Source organism: Sinocyclocheilus anshuiensis, unplaced genomic scaffold (assembly GCF_001515605.1).
Source record: "Sinocyclocheilus anshuiensis isolate Anshui unplaced genomic scaffold, SAMN03320099.WGS_v1.1 scaffold1214, whole genome shotgun sequence".
NCBI lineage: Eukaryota > Metazoa > Chordata > Actinopteri > Cypriniformes > Cyprinidae > Sinocyclocheilus > Sinocyclocheilus anshuiensis.
The window spans coordinates 13,851-36,230 of NW_015555777.1; the positions used below are offsets into that span (position 1 = coordinate 13,851).

General features: G+C 37.5%; 2 protein-coding genes across 5 annotated transcripts in view; one reads left to right on the top strand and one right to left on the bottom strand.

The window, feature by feature from the left end:
- Positions 1-16,465, top strand: part of LOC107674501 (Fanconi anemia group C protein-like) — a 28,652-nt gene extending 12,187 nt beyond the window's left edge. The window contains exons 5-16 of one of the 4 annotated variants that reach the window (XM_016468483.1): positions 743-805; positions 3,904-4,011; positions 4,703-4,767; positions 4,903-5,067; positions 5,172-5,328; positions 8,342-8,397; positions 8,976-9,096; positions 9,348-9,423; positions 12,409-12,502; positions 13,512-13,686; positions 13,804-13,995; positions 15,543-16,465. In XM_016468483.1, coding sequence (XP_016323969.1) covers positions 743-805; positions 3,904-4,011; positions 4,703-4,767; positions 4,903-5,067; positions 5,172-5,328; positions 8,342-8,397; positions 8,976-9,096; positions 9,348-9,423; positions 12,409-12,502; positions 13,512-13,686; positions 13,804-13,995; positions 15,543-15,683 — 1,413 coding nt within the window. In that variant the 3' untranslated portion in view covers positions 15,684-16,465. The remainder of the gene's footprint in view (positions 1-742; positions 806-3,903; positions 4,012-4,702; positions 4,768-4,902; positions 5,068-5,171; positions 5,329-8,341; positions 8,398-8,975; positions 9,097-9,347; positions 9,424-12,408; positions 12,503-13,511; positions 13,687-13,803; positions 13,996-15,542) is intronic. The other 3 variants (XM_016468484.1, XM_016468485.1, XM_016468486.1) reach the window with 3 other exon arrangements.
- Positions 16,466-16,822: 357 nt separating this feature from the next.
- The window catches only part of aopep (aminopeptidase O (putative)), a 106,511-nt gene continuing 100,953 nt past the window's right edge, over positions 16,823-22,380 (bottom strand). The window contains exon 17 of the mRNA XM_016468482.1: positions 16,823-17,436. The gene's annotated coding sequence lies outside the window, so the exon portion shown is untranslated. The remainder of the gene's footprint in view (positions 17,437-22,380) is intronic.

Here is a 22,380-nt window from a genome sequence, read left to right on the forward strand (position 1 = left end):
ATGCGCGGCTCAGAAGTGACGCACGCGGAGAGATCGAAACAAAACAACGGTCACTTATTAGAAGTACAAAACGAGGATTTGTAAAGAAGACTGTCGGAGGATTTCGATATAAGCTAAGAGGAGACTTGTTTTCCTTTGCTAAAGTAAGGAAACTTTGCTTCTTTTGATCCTATAAACAAACGTTTGTTTTCACGAGACGCACCGGCGCATGCGCAATGCTGAACTCATATGTCATCAGCCCGGAGCTGCTTCTGTGTAGAACTGCTGGCGCAAGCTACATTAAAGTGATTATTACGTTTTGAATATGGATATTTTTCTTACAAAAATGCATCGATTCGCTACAGGAGGCCTTTGTTCACCCCCCGGAGCCGTGTGAGACACTTTTTTTTGTGGAAGGGTGCTTTTTATTTCACGTCTTTTGAACCGAAGGAATGCAACACCCGCTGAGTACAACGATAGAGCTTGAAAGATCAAAGACAATTTTTAATATAACTCCGACTGGATTCGTCTGAAAGAAGAAAGTCATATACACCTAGGATGACTTGAGGGTGAGTAATTTATTGGCTAATTTTCCTTTTTGGGTGAACTAACCCTTTAACTGGTATTTCCGACAGCTCGAAAATCAAAATGGGTCAAATTGACCTGGAACGTAATACAAGGGCTAAGGAGATGTAATCAGGGTTGGGAGATGAAAGGTGATGAAAAAGAACTAAAATAATTGTACACTTTCAACTTTTTACAGAGTTCACACAGATGGTTTACCATAAGCAATACAGGACCCCTCGCATTTCTGCCAGATTCAAACGTATGTGCATTCGTTTGATTCTTTTTTTTTCATCTAATAAAACATAGCGCTAATTAAAGCAGGGCTTTTAAAGTAAACTTTTAATTTGCCAGATGTTTTATGACCTATACGAAGGGAAGTGGAGTCAGAGGGAGGTGTGGGTTCTCTGTCAGGGGTTCAGTCACGGTGTTTAATCTTACATTATTTATTTGCTTAGCGAACAATCCCTAGTGCAGCAGCAGTGTTTGTAAGTATGGTTTGTTTGGGAAAGATATGGAACAAAAAACAGAGATTAGGACTTGATTTGTGCAATAACGTTACAGATTATTGGCACGTGTGTATTTACTCAATCAATGAAACATGGGAAGAGGAAGACAATCCAAAAGTGTCTGACCTATAGAAGGTCCATAAGCTTGCTGTTTTTGTCTTCTACTTTTGGTAGACTGGCCAGTCTCCTTCTGCTGATTTGTATGTCAGAATTACACCATGATACAATGGTAATGCCATGCTTTTTTGGGCTTTTGAAGTACCATTTGAATGATCATATAAAAACAATTACTAAACCATGGCACTATTCCTCAGGTTTGATCACGCTGATCTGGAAGTGTGTTCTTTGTTTAATGGCATATCACTTTCTGATTTGTTCTGTCTTGCTGTAACCTAATTACTGTCCAATGTCTTTGGTCTTTTTCTTGTTGTGTTTTGGCAAATTGATTTGGTTTGTGTTCATTTCCCGGGGGTCTTCCTTCTCCTCCCAGCCTGACGTCTTGCTTCTCCCAGACAGCTGATCTCTTATTTTTCCATTCTCGTTTTTTTTTTTGCGGTTCTAATGGACTGTGCATTTCTCCGTTGGCATTTATCCCATCCTTGTTTGTTTCGAGTGCTGTTTACTGTCACTGTCAACATGTAAAGACTCACCCATCTGAGAAAGCCTTCATGTCAATCAGCATGGGTTACAATGTGAGGTTCATCTGGGATGATTCCAGCTGATCCCCCAGAGCTTCAACGGCAGTGATGGCCTGTGTTCCTTTAGTTGCTCGACATGAATAAACAAACGGTCCTGTCATTCACAAAGCCAACTTGGTTGTGGTGTTCTTGTGGGTGGTTTAGCCCAGCAGATGAGACGAAGAAGAATGACGATGCTTCCGCAGAGCCACGGAGAGACGTTTTTGTCTGTTAATATAGGGCCGGTTGCCCATTCTTCTGTGATCCTTTGCTCTGGAGCGCCAGCTTGACTCTCTCCACATCAGAGAGACCAGACCATGCTTGATGGCCCCTCCGCTCCTTCAGGGCTCCTGGGGGTCTGGAAGCAGTCCTCTGGGAGACTTGTGTGGTCTTTTTAAGTATTATACATTTACCTCTCAAGACACATTTAAGAACTGTTTTAGGCTGTTTAGAATGACCTTATCTTTAATATATCAGGATTAAATAGCATAAAACGTAGCCCTCATCTGACATGAATTATTCCTTAACTCTCATAATGCATTTAAAAATCATAGATTTTTGTTTGCCACACTCTTTTATTAATGAAAAAATCAAGAAATTACTTAATTTCAGATTTCAAAATAAAAATAAAGAATAAAGAACAATCTTTAAATATTCATACATAATGTACATCATTAAATGAAATTCCTAAGAACATATAATCTGACAATTACCAGTATTAACATTGTACTCAATTGATTTAAATTACTTTGAACCTCCCTGCTGAAAAAAACCCCAGCTAAAACCAGCCTAAGCTGGTTGGCTGGTCTTAGCTGGTTTAAGCTGGAAGTAACTGCTTTTAGCTGGTTATTCCAGCTGGTCTCCCAGCCTGACCAGCTAAGACCAGCCTGACCAGCTAAGGAAGTGGCCAAAACCCCACTAAAACCAGTCTGCTTACCAGCTATGACCAGACTGGATTACCAGCTAAAACCAGCCAACCAGCTTAAGCTGGTTTTAGCTGGTTTTTTTTCATAACTCATGACTGCTCAAAAACAGTCCAAATTTATTAAACTAGCATATTCATTTTCTAACAAAACAACATCAATGTGGGATGTTTTCAAATAAAATATGTTCATTTTACTTTTATAAACTTTAGCTTTCAGTTGAAAAAGATGATTAATTTTTCATGCTGCAATGGTTCATCAAAAGGCAATGCATATTCATGTTTATCAACAAAATTCATCCCGTGTGTGTGTGATATGGGAGGAGGCTAAATATATTATACTAAAGTATTTTGAGACAAATATAACTCATAGATCAAAAAGACATCCAGGTCAGAATGGATCAAAAGTTTGGTTCCCATGCTAAAAACTATTTTAGAAATTTTTTATGTTTCTCTTTCAGGTCAAAATGGACCTGAATGCACTTAAATCATGTGGCATATCTGTGAGGCATGCAAATTTAGTCATTTTTAGTATTAATAGTTTAACAATATATGTAGTTTGCTTGATTGTTTAAAGATCTTTTAAGCTACAAGAGTCATGCGATGCTTGTGGTGTTTTTTTCCCTTTTTGTTTTTTTTTTGTTTTAGGCATATTGAAAGTTGTTTTGATTTAGCTTGGGCATCCATGTGGTTTAGTACTGTCTAAATTACCACTTTGAAGAACAAAAAAAACAAAAAAAATCATCATGGCAGATGCCATGTTTCTCCACCTCAAGGTAGAGAAAAAAAACGAGAGAATGCAAAAAGGCTGTGTTTCATTGGCCTGCACTGTAGCCGCAACCCAGCTTAGAGTTAAGTGTGATCTGCAGTGTGTTTTTGCTGTTCAGATGGTAGTAATTGAGCCTCTTTGGATCTGTGGAGGACATCTTCGCATACTGTAAACCTAAAGAAACCACATGGCCCCTCCGCAAGCAGACATGCTTTCTGTCAAGGCTTAAACCCTGTGCTTTCATAAACAGACAGGCCTTGCCACCCGTTTCCATTGTCCTTTTTCCTTTCTTTCTTATTATTTATGTGCAACACGGAGATGTATTTATGATGAGCAAATAGTTGTCCAATCACATACAAAGCAAAATAATTCAGTTATTGATGTTTATTGGTGTGTGATGATTACATTTAGCCATAAACGGAGGGTGTTGTGTTTAAAAGCTGTCGTTGACATTGTTTTATGTTATGTATCTGTTCTGGACAGAATATGTTGTGTCATCTGATCTCGGAGGAGGAGGGCAGTGTAGCTCATGCTACAGTAAAACATGCTGGATTAACCCCGAAGCGATACCACTCAGAGGCTCTTCAGAAGGTTTGGGAATCATTGTAACATTAACATTGAAATGGTTAGTGTGATAGAAAGGCTGGACAATATAGCTGAACGAATTCTTCTTTTTCAGTCTATTTATGATTTTCGATAGCATCTATTTTCTTTCCCCTCACAGGAACTGTTGTTTGAACTAAACAGCCTCTGTTGCCAAGTATATTGCAAGAAGTAAAATACAGTGAAAAGTATAGTTTAAATAATGCATATTTTATTCACTAAATGAACACCAACCAGGAAGTTTCACATTGAATCCTTTTATAAATGAAAAAATGCAGTGATGATGCAAACAAATCATAAAATTGATTCATTTTAAACATTTTGAAGTCATGAACCATCAAGAAAATGAACTATTTTTGCTTCTGAAGTTTGAAATTTGAGAAGGGTTTGTAAAACTAGTCTAGTGATGGACAAATAAAAAAATGTTTTTGTTTTGTTTTTTTTAATTAAAATGGTTTGCTATGTAATTTTACATCACCAACAAAAACATGCATTGTGAATATTAGATACAGTATATTGCTCAGCCACAAATGTATTTTCCACTCTCATTTACATGAGAAATTGGCTGTTCATATGTGACTTCATAATCAGAAACAAACCATGTTAAAATTGTCATTTTTAAACCGCATTCAATTTATGAAATTAAAGGCAAACTGTTGTGTCCTGCTGTCCATTTCAGGTTGTGTCATTGATGACAGAGGAGGTAATTAAAAGCTGTGACGGCTTGCCAAACACATCAGCCGGGTAATAAAACTTTAATATCAATCTGGACATACATGTAAATTTGTTTCTGTTTTACACCTGAAAAATAAAGTTTGTTCAGACAAATACTACCCTCTCACACTTTATTTATTTATTTATTTATTGTTTGTTTTGTAGGTGTTCAAATGGGAATATTCATGCCATGTCAACGGCATGCGCTGCCTTGGTCACATGTCCTCAGATATCTCCTCTTATTGGAGCTCTGTTGAAGCATTCCATGTTGTGTGGCTTTTCCTGTCTGAATCAAGAGTTCATTAAGGAAGTCAGTGAGGCCTTGATCAGGTGAGTGTCATTACAGTGCAGCATTGTCTCTTGTCCAATGTGACCAGCATTTAATGACAGCATACAGACTGTTTATGTGTTTTCTGTCTTTCTCTCCTACACAGTAAGAGGCTTGTGTTGGAGGATGAGGCTGTAGTGAACCTGTGGTGTTATAGTCCCACCTGTCTGGAGGGGGCAGCAGTGAGCTTACTGGAATCTGTGCTGTCTGACCATGAAACAATGACACAGAGTCTTGACAAACATGTTAATGGCTCATTACTGGTAAGCTTGAGTTCTTCTATATTAACATTTTTCTTTTCTTGATTCCAAAAGATTGAGACCACATTAAAAGTATTATTTAAATATAAAAATTTAAACCTGAAAATAAACAAATGTGTGTTCAAATGACCCTTTCTTTTTCTTTTTTTCTTTCTTGAATACATTCGATTTAGTTTTCTTTAGCTTTTCACTTTTCAATCTGTTATTCTGATATAATAATATAGTTCACAAGAAAAACGTTTTATCACAAAAATGCAAAACTAAAGTATTTTCACTAGTGGTATCAGACTTTTTGATCCCACATATTGCATATTGCCAAAATATTAATAGCCATAACTCTTAAAAACTGTTAAACAAATATATCAGCACCTTACGGCAACAGACCATCATCATGTTTATTAGCAACAGTTCACACTGTTATGTTTGATGGCAACTAGTACCGCATGTCATAATATTTGCTTTGGTTGCTAATTAATTTGGTGCTGCTGTGTTGACAGTAAAACTATGGTAGTAAAGAAGGAATTTGATGGTCTGTTGTTCGTATGGTACACAGCGTGTGAAGATTAACAGCGTTGCATGATACGCTGGCCTCTTTTTGAGAACAGACACAAATAGTGTGATGTGAAGCAGGCCCGCGGTCCATACACATCTTTATGAGGCTGCTTCATATCTACATGAAGAAAGTTAAAATGACTCAAATCAAGACCTCATTTACATGTCTGTCTAAGGACGTCAAACAGTCGTCTTGTAGCTTATGTTTGAGGTTCTGTTTAGCGTCTCATTCTGAGCAGTACAGACAGGTAAAACGAGGCCCAAATTCAGCTGCATTCAACTCTTATTTGTTTGTGCTTGTGAGCAGATTGAACTCTGCGGTGTGTTTACGTTGCAGGAACAAGTTGTTTAAACCGCAATCAAAAAGTGGAAACCAGAAATTAGTTTCACATTTCTGTTTTCATCCACCTTCCTCAAAGCTAAGATCCAATAACAATAAACAGCATCTTCTAGCATCCCACTGCCAGAAAGAGGATGTTTTTGCCATGCTGTAATTGACCCTCCCTGAAGTGTTAGGAGAAGGTATGGATGAGTGTTCGGAAAGCCCATCTGTTTTCACTAGGGAGAGAAAGCTTCAGCCTTCATAAAAAAATAAAAGCAGACAGCCCTTTCCTATGCCTCTGCTTGTGTCACGTCATCTCTTATTTGAGTTTTTTTAAATTATTGATAATTTCTTCATCCTTGTGTTGTTCCAAGCATTTGATTTCTTTATTTACTGTATGACTTTTTTTCTTCTGTAAACACTAAGTTATTTATTAAGAATATCATGGCCACTCATTTCCATATAATAAGTCTGTCAAGCTAAAAAAAAAACAAAAAAACATAAATTGTCGTAAAAATATAAATGTTGTACAAGTGAGCCAAATTGCTTCTACTCAAAAATAAGCTTGTGTTCATTATATGGAAAATAGCAGCCTAGAATTTATTAAAAATATTCCTTTTTGTCCCACTAAAGAAAGAAAGTCATACATGTTTGGAACAGCATGAGGGGAATCCGAAACAGGAAGGCACCTGTGAACTGGAGAGAAACTGGAATCAACCATGCTATCATTCAAACGTTATTAACACCGTAAAAGCAGGAATATTGTGAAACATTATAACAATTAACTGAGCAAATAACTCTTTTTCTACTTTAATGTATTTTAAAATATAATGTGTTCTGGTGATGGCAAAGCTGAATATTCATTACTCCAGTCTTTAGTGCCACATGATCCTTCAGAAATCATTCTAATATGCTGATTTGGCACTCAAGAAATGTTATTATTATTAACATTTTGTGTTTCTTGAAACTGATAAAAAATGTTTTCAAGATTCTTTGATGAATTGAAAGGTCAAAAGACCAGCATTTATTTGAAATAGAAAATCTTTTGTAAAATTATAAATACCTCAACTGTCAAATTTGATAAATTTAATGCATCCTTGCTAAATAAAAGTATTAATTTCTTGAAAAACATCTTAATGACCCCAAACTTTTGAATGGTAGTGTAGGATGATTGTGTCTGAATCGGTTATTTATGAAGATCAGGCAAAGAGCGACATTTCAGCTTCAGGTGCATTTGAATGTTTGTGCGAAAAATTGCTTGTGATTGCAGTTGTAGTCATTTTCATTCATTGGTTTATGACATTGGCTGTGAGTTGTTGAGCTCTGTATTCTATGATCTCTCTCATTTCTATCGTTCTGTTTTCTTTCTTCTGAGACAGGATCATACCATCTAATGTTTGTTGCTGAAATGCGTCTCTTTTTATTGGAGCAGCAAATTGGCGGCTTTTGGCAAGCGTTGAATAGCTGAGGTTACGGGAATATCTGAGATGCTTTGGGGTTTGGGGGGGCTTCGGAGGGGGGTGGTGTGTGAGGATCGTGTGTGTGTGTGCGTGTACAGAGGAGAGATGAGGGACGAGGGTGCCTGTGGGCTGGGTGGGGCAGACGTTTTAATGGTCCCAAATGAAGGAGAGAATAATGAGGCTTCTCCCTGTGGCCTACACACACACACACACACACACACACACAAACACATGCACAAACAAAGACAAATGCTCTAAGGATCAAAGACCGCAAGGGCACATGTGGGCTTTCTGGAGCACTGATGTTTTGGGTCTGGATGAAATGTTTTTATGACATTCTTTGCCCATATGAACTATGGGTATATTAATGAAACCTGTTCTATTAAAATATGAGCATGTAAGTTTACGTGCTGCACCAGACATGCATGTACAGCTGCTTGGATGTAATTTTTTACTCTTTCACATGAATTTAAAACAGATGATATTCCTGTATAATAAAGCAATGTGCATTTTGTTGGTAAGAAAGCTGGCTGTTATACTTACAACATTTAATTATGGGAGGGGTCTGTATAAGATGCCAACAGGTCCTCATTATTATTACAGCATTGCCCCCTAGTGGTTAAGAGAGGAGATGACAAAAATGCATTGTTCCTAATGCTTTGCAATGTTCTTCCCCCACCAGCCTCAAGCTTCAGCCGATCACTGTCACATCTTCCTCACAATCAACGAAATTTACAGGTGAATATCATATTTTGTGTGCATTTTATTTCTATTAGTTAGACCTATGGAGTATCTACACCACAAAACTTCATAGAAAGTGCCTTCGACTATATTTAAAACCATTCTTCTTAAATAAAAACAAAAAACAGTGGATTCCATTTGGCCAATTTATATAATATAATATAATATAATATAATATAATATAATATAATATAATATAATATCAGTGATTTATATTTGTTCTAGCCAATATTATTTTTATTATTGCCATTTTTATGATTTAGGCTGCTATTGGAAGCTTTCAAAGTGTATTAAATGGTTTTCAATTTTTAAAAAATGTTCTGAAGTCTCATTTAAATCACTGCAATTTTTTAGATTAAAGCTTTAGTGTAAATGTTGTTTTTTTTAAAGGGCACAACAGTATGTATTTATTATAAAAGCCATTTCATAATAATTGTTGATTTAAAACCTCTATGTTGCTGCATCCGTAATTATTACTTATTAGAATTTAAAATGTTATAGTAAATCAGGCCGTTTTACCTACACCACAGCAAATTAATTTCAGAAACAGTGTGAGATTGTGTGTGTGTGTTTAGGAATGTGCTGACAGAGATTGATGAGAACCTGGCCGTGAGAGCCCTCATACAGGTTTTCACTGTCTGCTTCCTCCAGAGACTGACTGGACAGAAACCCCAGGTACAAACTGGCTTCATGAAGGTGAATGTGTAATTTCTCTGGCACTAGCAGCACCAAACTGAATTGCAAAAATAATGATTGTTTCCAAAAATATGGAGTCCCACAGAGGCCATAAACAAGAGAAAACAAGACAGAGAAATAATGCATTGACTCTGTGGAGTTTCATATGATTGGCAGGTCTGTTTGGTGCCACTAGTGGCTCTCAAATGACACAAAAGCGGTGTTTCATATTTGGAGTTGTTGTGATAACTGTATGCATATATGATTTGTAGGATCGTCTACCACTCAGAGCCTTCTTCCCACATGTGATGCCGAGTTTACTCACTCCTTTACTGACAGCACCATCAGGTACAGCACCTCTTACTATCTCTCAGAAACTCAGACCTTCACTTAACAAGAGAACATCATTTATGAGGATCTCTGATGATATGGTGCCTCAGCAGTTTATAGCACATATCTTTGTAAGAGAGAGTGGGAGGGGAGAGCTGTGCCGCTTTTTATACAAGTTGGCCACTAGTTAAGTGGAAGTGAAATATTTCAAGGTGTATATAAAGTACAATTAACTTTTTTTTTCAAAAACTATTTACTTTAAATTACTTGCTTTAAATAGTTTCTTAGTATGAAGTGCATGTCAGTCACAGGCAGCCATATATGAAGGACCATTTCTAAATATATGGTTATATGAGAGAAATTGTGCATATTTTCTATAGTAAAGGGAGACATAGTTACATAGTGTAGTCTAATTATATCAGATCGCAGATCTGTTGTTTTAATCTCAGATCTAGCAAACTATAATACTTTTAGTCAGACACCAGCCACACCCCCTTATTCAAAACCATTACCTCACTCTGACTGAACTTGACTCAGTATTGTCTCAGTGAGTGGCTAGAGATTCATTTGAATCCTTCATCCTAAACCTCCACCATCTGAAGTCCCAAAGCCTGGCCTTATCTCCCTCCCTCCATCAGAGCAGTCCCAAACAAACAGTCTCCTTCCTCCGGTACCCACCCTGCTCGCCTCTGTCCGGTCCTCTGATATCTATCTCTGGCTTGGCTCCCAAAGGACCCAGGGCTCTTCAATGCCTCCTGAACTCCAGAGGATATCCTCACAATGCCACCTATTCTATAACCAGCACAACAGAAGAATCGCTGCAGACTTCAGGTGCCTGCTGCTCCAGGGGCTCGTTTTTAGGATTATATGTTTGCATTGGTTCAATTGTCATTGTACATGGAATGATTGACGTGAAGGGGGACCTTCGTCTCTGAAAGGAGACTTGTGAATGCCGGAGCTTAGTTATTTACCTCATTAAGCTAAAGATAGACCATGATTCTTTGACTCTGGCATGTCTTAAAGGGACAGTTCATCCAGTAAACATTTTCTCATCAGTTACTCACTCTTAGGTCATTCCAAACCCTGTTTTGGCAGAAAGTGAATGGACAAAAAATGTAATTTGAGATTGTTAGAGTAAGTTAGCTCCGTTTGATTATTCACAGTCACTTTAAGCTGTTTTCATTTTCACTTTGAAATATTCACTATATTTTACAATTTAATTTTTCCTTTGACTCCAGTCTTTACTATCACATGACTCTTCAGAAATCATTGTAATATGCTGATTTGGTACTCAAGAAACATTTGTTATTGTTAACAATGTTGAAAACAGTTGTGATGCATAATATTTTGTGGAAACATTACACGTTAGATGATTTTTGACTGTTGCATGACTTAAATGTGGTGGACCAGTAGTGCACAACACAACGAAATCTCCACAACACAACAGAAACAAGCCGCAACACAATGAAATTAGCCACAATACAACGAAATTACACAACACAACGAAATTACACAACACAACGGAAACAAGCCACAACACAACTAAATTAGCACAACACAACGAAATTACACAACACAGCGGAAACAAGCCGCAACACAATGAAATTAGCACAACACAACGAAATTACACAACACAGCGGAAACAAGCCACAACACAACGAAATTAGCACAATACAACGAAATTACACAACACAGCGGAAACAAGCCTCAACACAACGAAATTACACAACACAACGAAATTACACAACACAGCGGAAACAAGCCGCAACACAATGAAATTACACAACACAACGAAATTACACAACACAACGAAATTAGCACAACACAACGAAATTACACAACACAATGGAAACAAGCCACAACACAACGAAATTACACAGCACAACGGAAACAAGCCACAACACAAACAAAATTAGCACAATACAACGAAATTAGCACAACACAGCGGAAATAAGCCGCAACACAACGAAATTATACAACACAGAGGAAACAAGCCGCAACACAATGAAATTAGCACAACACAACGAAATTACACAACACAACGGAAACAAGTCGCAACAACGTAAACAACACAACAAAATTAGCACAACACAACGAAATCAAGCTACAACACAATGGAAACAAGCCATAACACAACGAAATTAGCACAACACAACGTAAACAAACTGCAACCCAACTAATACTAGCCACAACACAACAAAATTAGCACAAAACAACGGAACCAAGCCGCAACACAACGAAATTAGCACAAAACACAGAAGCGAGCCGCAACACAGTGAAATTAGCACAACACAATAAAATTAGTCCTATGTGCTGTTTTGGCGTTTTCGTTGTGTTGTGCACTACTGGACCACAATACTTAAGGGATAGTTTATCCAAAAATGAACATTTTGTCATGATACTTGTTCTAAACCAATTTTTTTCTTCTGCAGAACACAAAATAATTTTTTTTCCCATATTATGATAGTCAGTGGGGCCCATTGTTGTTTTGTTATATTTAATGAATATTGGGGCTAAGCATAAATATACAGTGTTAAAATGTTTTAAAGGGGTCATATGATGCTCCTAAAAGAACATTATTTTGTGTATTTGGTGTAATGAAATGTGTTTATGCGGTTTAAAGTTAAAAAAACACATTATTTTCCACATACTGTACATTATTTTTTCTCCTCTATGCCCCACCTTTTTGAAACGCGTCGATTTTTACAAAGCTCATCAGTCTGAAAAGCGAGGTACCAAGAGCTTGTAACACTCCAAAGAGAAAGGAAAAATTGAAATCGCATCATATGACCCCTTTAAAAGAAATATGGTTATAATAATATGAATGATAGTATGGCAGATGGCAACATTTCTTAAGGTTAGTTTGGTCAGGAACATTTTGAAGGGTCAGTTGAAAGCATTTCAACTTAAGATTTGTTATCAGTTGCTAAGTTCACCTCATCCACCTGGAAATCAATTTCAAAAGTGTCTCATTTCTACATTTTTCGTTTCACCCCCTTTCAGAGGTTCCCAGGGAAGCCTGGCTGGATCATCTGAGCTGGATCAGAAGTTTACTTCAGAGCGTGACGGAGAATGAGGAGGCGGGGGAAGATGTCAGGTGAGATGAGCTTCAAGACACCCTACACTTCATTGCTGTCTTATCGTCAGCAGTGCTGTTACTACAGAGATTTCCCACACAGTAATCCTGTATGTTTCTAGCCCTGTCAGGCTTGACACAGGTGGGTATTTGGACAAAGATGACCTGATATTTAGTGATAGGTTTTCAGCTGAAGTACATAGCTGCTTTTCACAAATTCTTGTCCTTGTCTGTCCACTCCAAGAAGTAGTATCAATGTCCTGAATAACAAAATGGTTGTAATTTATGAACCCCTTTTGTGCTACAGATCTCTTCACACGCTCTTCAAAGTCCATTTATAATATATGTGCATATATAATAAATGTGCATAAGTATAAAATGTTTTTCATTTAGCCAGACATACCATACATTGTTTTGTCCTTGGTGTGAATAGACTTACTGACAGCAGTTCTTCTCACATTTGGTGTGAATAAACCACCACTAAACTAATTTTATGATTTTTATTTTATTTTATTACTGGAAATACTCAGGGAAGGCTCAAACAACTTTTACATAACATAGATTGGAGAACATAATTTGTAATTATTAAATGGCTTTTTGCAAAAAAATAATACTAAATAAAAATATATTGCTTTCAGCTGTAATTGTTTTTTCACAGTATTTTTATCAGTTATAATAAGTGATACATTATCTGTGCAAGCTGCATTTTACAGATTTCCCTGATTATTAACCAATTATATGGCCTGATGCATGTGTGTCGTGTATACAGTTCTAGGAAAATACATGCATTGTAAGCATTTTAAGTAATGAGAGTGTCAGCTGCAGGTGTCATCAGGATATTATCAGAGAATAAACCAGAACTTGAAAGTTCAAGAAGCTCTTTAGTTTGAGCAGCTGTCAGTGCAAATCTCTCTTTCTCTGTCCAAACTCACTCAGCCTTCTTGTTCCTCCATCTCTCTTCGTACTGTAAGCCATATGTATCAGTAAATAATTGTTAGGTTCTTTCTTTGTGTGGATGGTGATTTTCCAGGGCGTATCAGGCTTTCTTTGAGGCTTGGTTCCTGCTGGTGCAGTGTGGGTATTGGGTGGACACAGCTGCTGAGCTGCTTGTTCTGGCAGCGCCTGAGAACGCCGAACCGCTGCTGTGGCTCCTGACGTTCTTCCACCACCCCACCAACAGAGAGCACCAGAGGTCCCAACAAACCGTAAGAGATCTAATTATGGCGCTGAAGTCAGTCAACCTTACGTCACAAGTTAAAAACAGCAAAGTGAAGCAGACTGGAAAATTACTGATGGCTTCCTTCTCTTTGTTTTAATCTCAGGCAGTGGCCAGAGAAGCCTGGACTCATCTAAGGATGCTGTTTCTCACTCGTCCTCCCCCTCCTAGACACCTCAGTGCTGTGAAAGAGCTCCTGTCCTCCTCCCTTTCAGCAAACCTCGTTTTGCATTTGTTTTCAAACTTCACCGTCTTTTCCCACGGACCTGTTAGCATTATCACTGAAATAACTGACAAGGTGAGGTCTTCACTGATTCAGATTCAACACATAGTAAAATAACATTCACCTCCTCAAATGCCAAGGGTTTGCTCATGCGAACCCGGTGGCCTATTCAAGGCGAGACGAGGGCTGTGTGCAGCCCAATTAAGTTGTCATCAGTGCCTTTATTGACCCTGCGCTAGTTCTTGTGGTATGCAGAGAACAACAGAATAAAATAGGCTGCTGGCTGGCAAAAGCGTTTCAGTCTCTCACACACACACACACACACACACACACACTGTACAAAAACAAGTTTACACCCAACAGCTTGAACACTGAGAGCTGCTCCCTTATAGCAAGGTAAGGCTGAGGTTTAATAAATATACATACAGGGATAGTTTACGCAAAAAGCATCATTTTTCACCCCCATGTTGTTCTAAAACCATGTGATTTTATTCTGTGGAACACAGAATAAGCTCTGACACTGACAAACAGAAACCAAAAAGCATCATAAAAACAGTTCATATGACTTGTCCAAGTCTTATGAAATCATGTGATAGATTTGTGTGAGGATTAGACTGAGATTTAAATCATTATTCACTATTGGTAATCTTTCCCCCCAAAAGCTTTCAACTCAAGTGAACGAGTTTGAACTGGTCCAGAAGAATGATTTATTGACTGAAAGAAAAAAAGAATGATTCAATGATCTGATCACAGTGATTCTTGCATTAACAGCTCACTGGAAGGGGATTTTCATTGAATAGTTTATCACTGATACTAGTGAGAAAGTAAAAAATCGTGCTTTGGTAATCGTGAGATTTAAAAAAGTTGTAAGACTTTTTATCTAAATTTCGGCTTTCTTTGATATAATTGATTTTATTTTTTATTTTCATGTGGCTGAAATGGGCTTGCATTTCTTTCTCCTTGCTTAAGCCAAACCAATGTTTGAGCTCATTTTTGGTCTTTGCTGGTCTTTCTGTCTTTTGGCCTCAGACCTTTTCTGCATCTTCAGCCATATGTGTATCAATTCTCCCTTTGTCTTTGCTGGTAAAGCACAATAATAATTGTTACATTGTCGAATTTTTGCTTTTCGCACCAAACTACATTATGTTCTACTAGTGTACAGAGTGTGTACATTTAGTGAAAACGTCGGAGAACCACCACCAACTGGTGGTGGTTGAGGAGAGAACCCCCCCACCCCACATGATTGTAAAGCACTTTGGGTGTACAACAATACACAATAAAGCGCTATATAAATGCATCATTCATTCAATCAAATAACACATAATTTTTTCATGTTGAAATACACAGAGGGGTGTGACCTGCACCGTACAAAATAAACATTTTTTATAAAAAAAAGTCACAATCCTATATGAGAATTGTAAGAAAAAGTTTTTAAATTTGCACCAAATTTTAAAAATTCTTCTCTGTGTTCCACTGGAAAAATAACAGGGTTTGTAATATGAGAGTAAATAATGAATATTACTTTACTACACATTTCATACGCTCATCTCAATAACTTCAGTGGTCCAGTGTAAATTGTGAGGGCTGGTTACCCAAATGTGTGTGTTTTGTGATGGTGGCAGGTGCTGACTGAGGCCGCTGTGAAGCGCAGGGCACTGTGGATCCTCGCCTCAATACGCTGCAGACTAAACAGTGCCGCTACGCGGGACGACAGGGTTCATTCCAGGCTGAGGACTCTTCAGGACACCCTCCTCCAAACCTGAGAGCCTCACATAAAAAGTCCTAGCTTCGAGCGCTCGCCCAAACTATTTATTAGGACAAGGAATCCTGGCGTGGCTCAGTTACGCACCGAAAAGCTGGGTGGGACGATATGGCATTTATAGAAGAGAAGCCCAGCTGCCGTTTTTAACTTTAAAAGCCGTGGGTGTTCTCCCCCTAAACCGAAGAGGGGCCTCCGCACTTGATGTATTGAGCCAAATAAAAGGAACACACGTATTTCTATCTGTGTGTTTGGATGACATCAAACGCGAATGGGAGGAAGTCAATTTCCAGGGATGTGACTGCTGTCAGATCTGCGGTTGTATTTCCCGAGTGTTTGGACTCGGAGTCTTTGTTGTTTGACTGCGGAGCTCCGTCTAGCTAACACGCCGTTTGTCTTCGCTCACTGTCCTCCCACACACTCTTCTGACAGGAGAGCATGCCGGAGTCCTTCTCACCACATGAACGCTCACATCTGTGTGTGTGTGTGTGTGTGTGTACTCCCAGCGCAGGGCCTCTTGAATAGTTTAGTCTCTGTGTACTGTACTTTCTAGACTCCATCATCACTAGTGCTTCTCCGTGGGTCTCCGTCTCCCTGTAGGGCCATTTCCTCGGAGCGTTTTCCCTATTCAGACCACTCAAGCATGTGTTTATAACTCAAAACTGGGTCATACTCAAATTTACGGCCTTGCTAAACTACATAAGAATGTCACTATTGTCTTTCATTTGGATTACATTTAAAGGAATAGTTCACCCAAAAATTTAAATTTGTTGAATTTACTCAACTTCAGGCCTTCCAAGATTTTTTTGTGAAATTTTGTATTAAATCACTTCCTCCAATGAAAAAGCCCATCGCCCTCACATCTAAATCCACAAATCCTTTTGTTTAGAAGAATTTTGGACTGTGTTGCCTTGTTAATGGTGTTGGATCAGTGCATATTTCTCTCCCGATTCAGACGAGTAAACATTTTCAGTAGAGAAAACAGTATCATGGATAGAGGACTCATATTTTAGCTAGAAGCAACAGTTTAAAGTTAAAAACATGAATTTCTCCAAATCTGAACTCTTTTCAAAATAAAGGAACAAACTCATCCACTTTTTGGATGGCCTGAGGTTGAGTAAATTTTCAGCAGTTTTTCATGTTTGGGTGAACTATTTCTTTAATACTAGTATAACGGCAACTAGTTATTCCATAGTTACTTAATATTAAGTATTTGTTGAACAACTAAATGGCTATTATATGGGATCACAATTATAAGAAAATGTAATGTTAACCACAGAAATGTCCCTGAATGTGTGAAGTGTTGTAAAAACTCCTAACAGTGAGGATAAGGTGACATGTTTGGCGTATACACATGCGTCATCAGCACATATTTCTACCCCAAACATTTCTTGCTATCTGATCGGGACTCTGGAACTTGACATGGTGGGCACGGGGTGAACGAGTTCAGAAAGTGCTGCCGTCAACTTCAACATGCACAAAAACAAGATGTACCTTGGTGTGGAAGTCCAGGTAACCCAGCTCTTTAAGACTTCAGAATGACACATACATTTGTGTACAGTATTTATTTTTATTTCTGACAATACTAAATATGACATTTGAGTCTTTATTTGATGTATTCTAGCTTAAATGTGCAATGATTTTTTTTAATAGTCCATTCATTGTTCCCTCTTGAGCATCAGTGAGCAGTAGTTAGTCAGATCCTGCTTGATTTCCCTGAGTTGAACATGTGACTGAAGACCAGAGAGATCTGAAACCTGCAAAAGAGAAGAGCCACAATCAGTACAACAGCAAACCTTATGATTCATGGTCATGACATCAGTCATAATGCATCAAGGCGAGTTTATTTATACAACACATTTCATACACAACAGAAATGTACGTAAAAAGGATTTAAAAAAGTAATAACAGATGCAAAAGAAATAAAATATTTAAAAAATAGTAATTATTATTTGTTTTAAAATATTTGAAGAAGTATAATTTTTGTCTTGAAAGGCAGCAAAGTTAAAATATTCTTGTTTGGAATAGAAGCGTCTTTATTTTATTTTTTCTGAACCCTGAACCCCTTGTTTTTATTTGGGTGACTGATGCATATGTGTCCATTTCTGTAGTCAGCATGCAGATATTATTCAAATTATTTATATGAAAGTTTAAACAAGTTTTATTTTGTTTTTTTTATATTAACTTTACACATCTTTTCATAAGTTACCTGTAACTTTTCATTAGTTCATATTAAATGGCCATACAGTGACAAATTAAAATTATTTATTTTAATTATTATATATATATATATTATATATTAGTAGTAATATCTTTATTATGGTATAAATAGTTATAACTATTATAAATAGTTTTAGATTATATGTCCAACTATCCACATGTATTTTTGAGTTTTAGTAATTAAACTATTCAGATAGTTAGCAAAGGAACATTTCTAATTTTCGTTGGTAACACTTTATTTTAAGGACCTATCCTCGCTATTAACTAGTTGCTTATTAGCATGCATATTACTAGCATACTGGTTGTTTATTAGTATTTATAAACCACATATTAATACCTTATTCTGCATGACCTTATTTTAGATCCCTTAATCCTACCCCATAAGTAAACTTAACTACCTTACTATTAAAAAGCAGTGAATATGTGTTCCCTATTCTAAAGTGTTACCTTTTCGTTTGTTCTATTCTATTGCAGCTTCAGACTATTTTTTTTTTAACAATAACAACACTGATGTATGCATTTGTTCTCCAAGCTATGCACACTTAAAGTGTACCAAGATGCGTGTGTGTGTGAGCCTGTAGAAGCAGAGATGAGTTGGGGGTCTGTGGACCAGACTCCTGTTCCTGCTGAACTGAGCCAGTGTTTCTACAGTACTGTAATCAGCTCAGTAGGCACGGGAGGCCAGGTCCATCTATCTCTCGCACACTCACATATGACTCACTTTCAGCATGGGCCACTTGATGGAAGGATCAGATATGGGATAATACGCTTCAGCTGAAGGTGCTTAGCACTTCATTTCCCACAAAATATCTCCTAATGACATTTTAAATACAGCCCGTGCAACTAATTCCATTTTTACTAGCCATGGATGGTAATGCATCTTTAAACAGCTTCTAAATATAGTCATTTATGGCCAGCTCCATATTTAACTCCTACATCTGTCATGACTTAGAAGACGGCATCCTGGCCGCTGGCCGTCCGCTAACTCAATCTGCAGAGGTCCTTTAAAGCACAACTTCCTGTCTCAATTGCTGTCTTTCATATTTCACCCATCAAAGCTAAAAGTGGAGCTGTTTTTGCAGTCCAGAGATGCAGATGTTTGGTCTGTGTGGCCATGTCTCGTCCACATTTCCCAGAATTTCCTCTGGATTTTGTGGGCCAGCAGTAGGAAAGAGAGAAACTATTTAGTTTTTTGCATAGTAGAGGTACATAGTGATGCTAGAAGACTTGAGTATAAGGAGAAGAAAGAAGAGGAGGAGGAGAAGAGGATAACTCCTGGGCTCCTCATCTCACTGTGGGCTCCATTAGCTCAGTCAGTTTCTCTTCAGTCCTCATTACAGCCATCTCCACCATCTCACACTCGCTCTTCATCTGTCATGCCAACCCGAGCGCTCTCGGCAAGAGTTTGTTATGCTCATCGTGAAAGGGATCTCACAATCAGCTCATTATGAAGGCAACCACGTCGTATCGCACTGCTACGATAAAGTTTCATTTCACTCCAGAAACCCTCAAAGAAAGTTTGCACAATGATATATGAATTCTCAGTATGATCTGAAAGCACCATATGCTGGAAAATGTTTTGATGAAGCAATTGGGAAATTAGCCAGTGGGGCAGAAAATAAGGGTATGAAAAACTCAATTCATCACCTTTAACAAAAAATTTAAAGAAATGTAGTATATTCATTTACACTAAAATTTGAAAGATTAGAGCTGACATGATTTTTTTGAAGCCTTTTATGCTTACCAAGGCTGCATTTATTTGATCTAAAATACAGTAAAAACAACATTATTGTGAAATAGTATTACAATGTAAAATAACTCTTATATTTTAATAGATTTAAAGTGTGATTTATTCCTGTGATGCCAAACATGAATTTTCAATATTCTGTGTCACATGATCCTTCGGAAATCATTTTAATATACAGTACTGATTTGCTTATTTTCAATGTTGAAAACAGTTATATATATTTTTGTGGAAACATTTCACTCAGGATTCTTTGATAAATAGAAAGTTCTCAAAAGAACCATATTTGAAATTGGATTTTTTGTAACAATGTAAATGTCTCTAATTTAATAAACTCCAAATATTTGAGCATTAGTATACTTTTTAGTAGTGGATGCATTATTCCTAGTCCTGACGTAATTTTTTTGAGCAGTTAGTCAATTGACCCTTCACAGGGAGTTTGATTGACCGGCGATCTGACCAATCTTAACGCAGAATCTGCCATTTTTATCCGACAAACAAGACTAATGTCATTAATGTAGATTAATGTCAATGAACTTGAAAAATGGTGTGTATTGACGTATTTCTGTGGTTGAAAGAAGACCTTCTGATGTTCTTTCATGTTTATTTTGTGCTATAACTAGTATAAAGGTAGAGATGATCGGTTCACGTGCCGCTTGAACTAAGGTGCTACAGCGATCTATCACGACACATTAAAGAGCCACAAAACAGTATTTATTTTTTGCATTTCTTTACAAAATGACGACATTTGAAAGCTGAGACTTCGGGCCAGATTTACTCAAGGCAAATTTGCATTAGAGCGCAATTCCAAAAAGCGCCAATGGGAGGGGAAAATTCTGCGGGTGATTTACTGACAAGGTGCAGTCAGATCATTTCCATAATGACCAGCACAGTCTACCAAGAGCAGCGCAAATTACCACCTGCTTTAAGACATGCTTTTTTTGGGGGGCATTAAATAATGCCGCAAATACCAGTGAATTGACGAGCGTAAATCGTGTTGCGTGATTCATTTAAATACTCTCCTCCCATAAATTTACCAATCGAAACTCCTACAAATGCATATTCAAAAGGCGAGTCACAAAAATAACTGTCCACGCTTTTTCAGCGCTAATTTCCCACTGTGTCTTTAGTAAATCCTGACAGTAGTAGTTAAACACCAAATGGGGGTTTGCACTGGCGCAAGCTGATAGTAAATCGTAACCCACAACCTTAACTATAGACACCCTCCACTGACTTTGTCTTTCATGCCGTCTTCCATTTCTCGAACTTCTTTGACATGCGAATGTACAATCATTACACTTTTAGCACTTCACATCTGTAACGAGATGAAGAAAAGTGGGAAAAAGCCATTCCCTGAGGTCTCTCGCCGTCTGTCATCCTCTCATCAGGTGCAGAACTTAGCCACTGTGAACAAAGAGTTCAATCACTGTTCACCAATCAGCTAAGCTCTGCACCTGCTCTGAGAGTCTCTCCTCGACACTCCTGCGTACGCGCTCCTTCACCCACGCCGCTCGTCGGCAGGGATGCGTTCCTCCTCTGCATTTTCTTGTCATCCTGTCAGAGACCCACAGAGAAAAGCCATGTCATCTTTTATTTCTATTTTCTGGAGCTGCATTAAAATGGTGCCTCTGGTTGCCATAGCAGCCGTTCGAGTGGCGGTTGTGTGGTAATCCCTGGCAATGTGATTTTTATCTTAAGTCACAAATCAGCACGCCAGGAACCCACACAGCCAGCAACATGAAAGGCAAAACCTGCAGACCCTCTTGCTCTCCTGCGATGGAGCACGCTTGGCTGGGCCACGGATATGTCCCTCATTATCCCCATCAAGACGCATTTCACAGGCCTCCAAACTCCAGCGACTCCAGCCCTCCCTTATGAGGAGACACTGGGATTTCAGCCCTGACACATTTCTCAGGAGTTCTCTTACACTTGTGGGATATTTTTACTGTTTCTGAAGTACACCGATTGTAATCGGCACACTGAGTATTTCTGAAAGGCATGAACTATGGCTGCTTTTAACATCTAGGGATAAAGGGAACGTTGAAAGTTTTTTTTTTGGAAAACTGACTGGATTGTTCTTGGTTAAAAACAGCTTTCAAACTCCACTAAAGAAAGAAAAGAACCAATGATATGTAACAGTGCCTATGATAAAGAGAATGGAAAATCTATGAAAATCCAGTTTAAAATATGTACCAAGGTCTTAGAAATGTGCTCTTTGTATTCATGTTGGTTGCATTTTGGTTTTTTTAAAAACTTTTATACTGTTTTCAAGAAAAGTTTCAAATAAATGAAATGTCATGTGGCGGTACCACGTTTTTTTTTCAGTTTTCATTTTAGTTTAGTTTTTGATTATCATTTTAGTAAGTTTTAGTTTTTTTGTGTGATTATATGTGCTTTTGTTATTTTTTATTTTTCCATTTAACTTCAATTTATTTTGGAAATTTAGTTTTTAGTTATGTTATTACTTCAACTTCAACAATTTTTTTTCAGTTAATAGTTTTATTTCTAATTTTCATTCAGCTTTGTCCATCTAATACACACACACACACACAAACACACGTTTCTATTTAGCCTTCATTTATTTGGAAATGTAGTTTTAGTTCTTTTAGTATTTCAACTTCAACATTTTATTTTTATTTTACTTCAACATTTCAAATTTTCGTATATATGTATGAAAATTATATGTGTGTATATATATATATATATATATATATATATATATATATTATGGATGTGC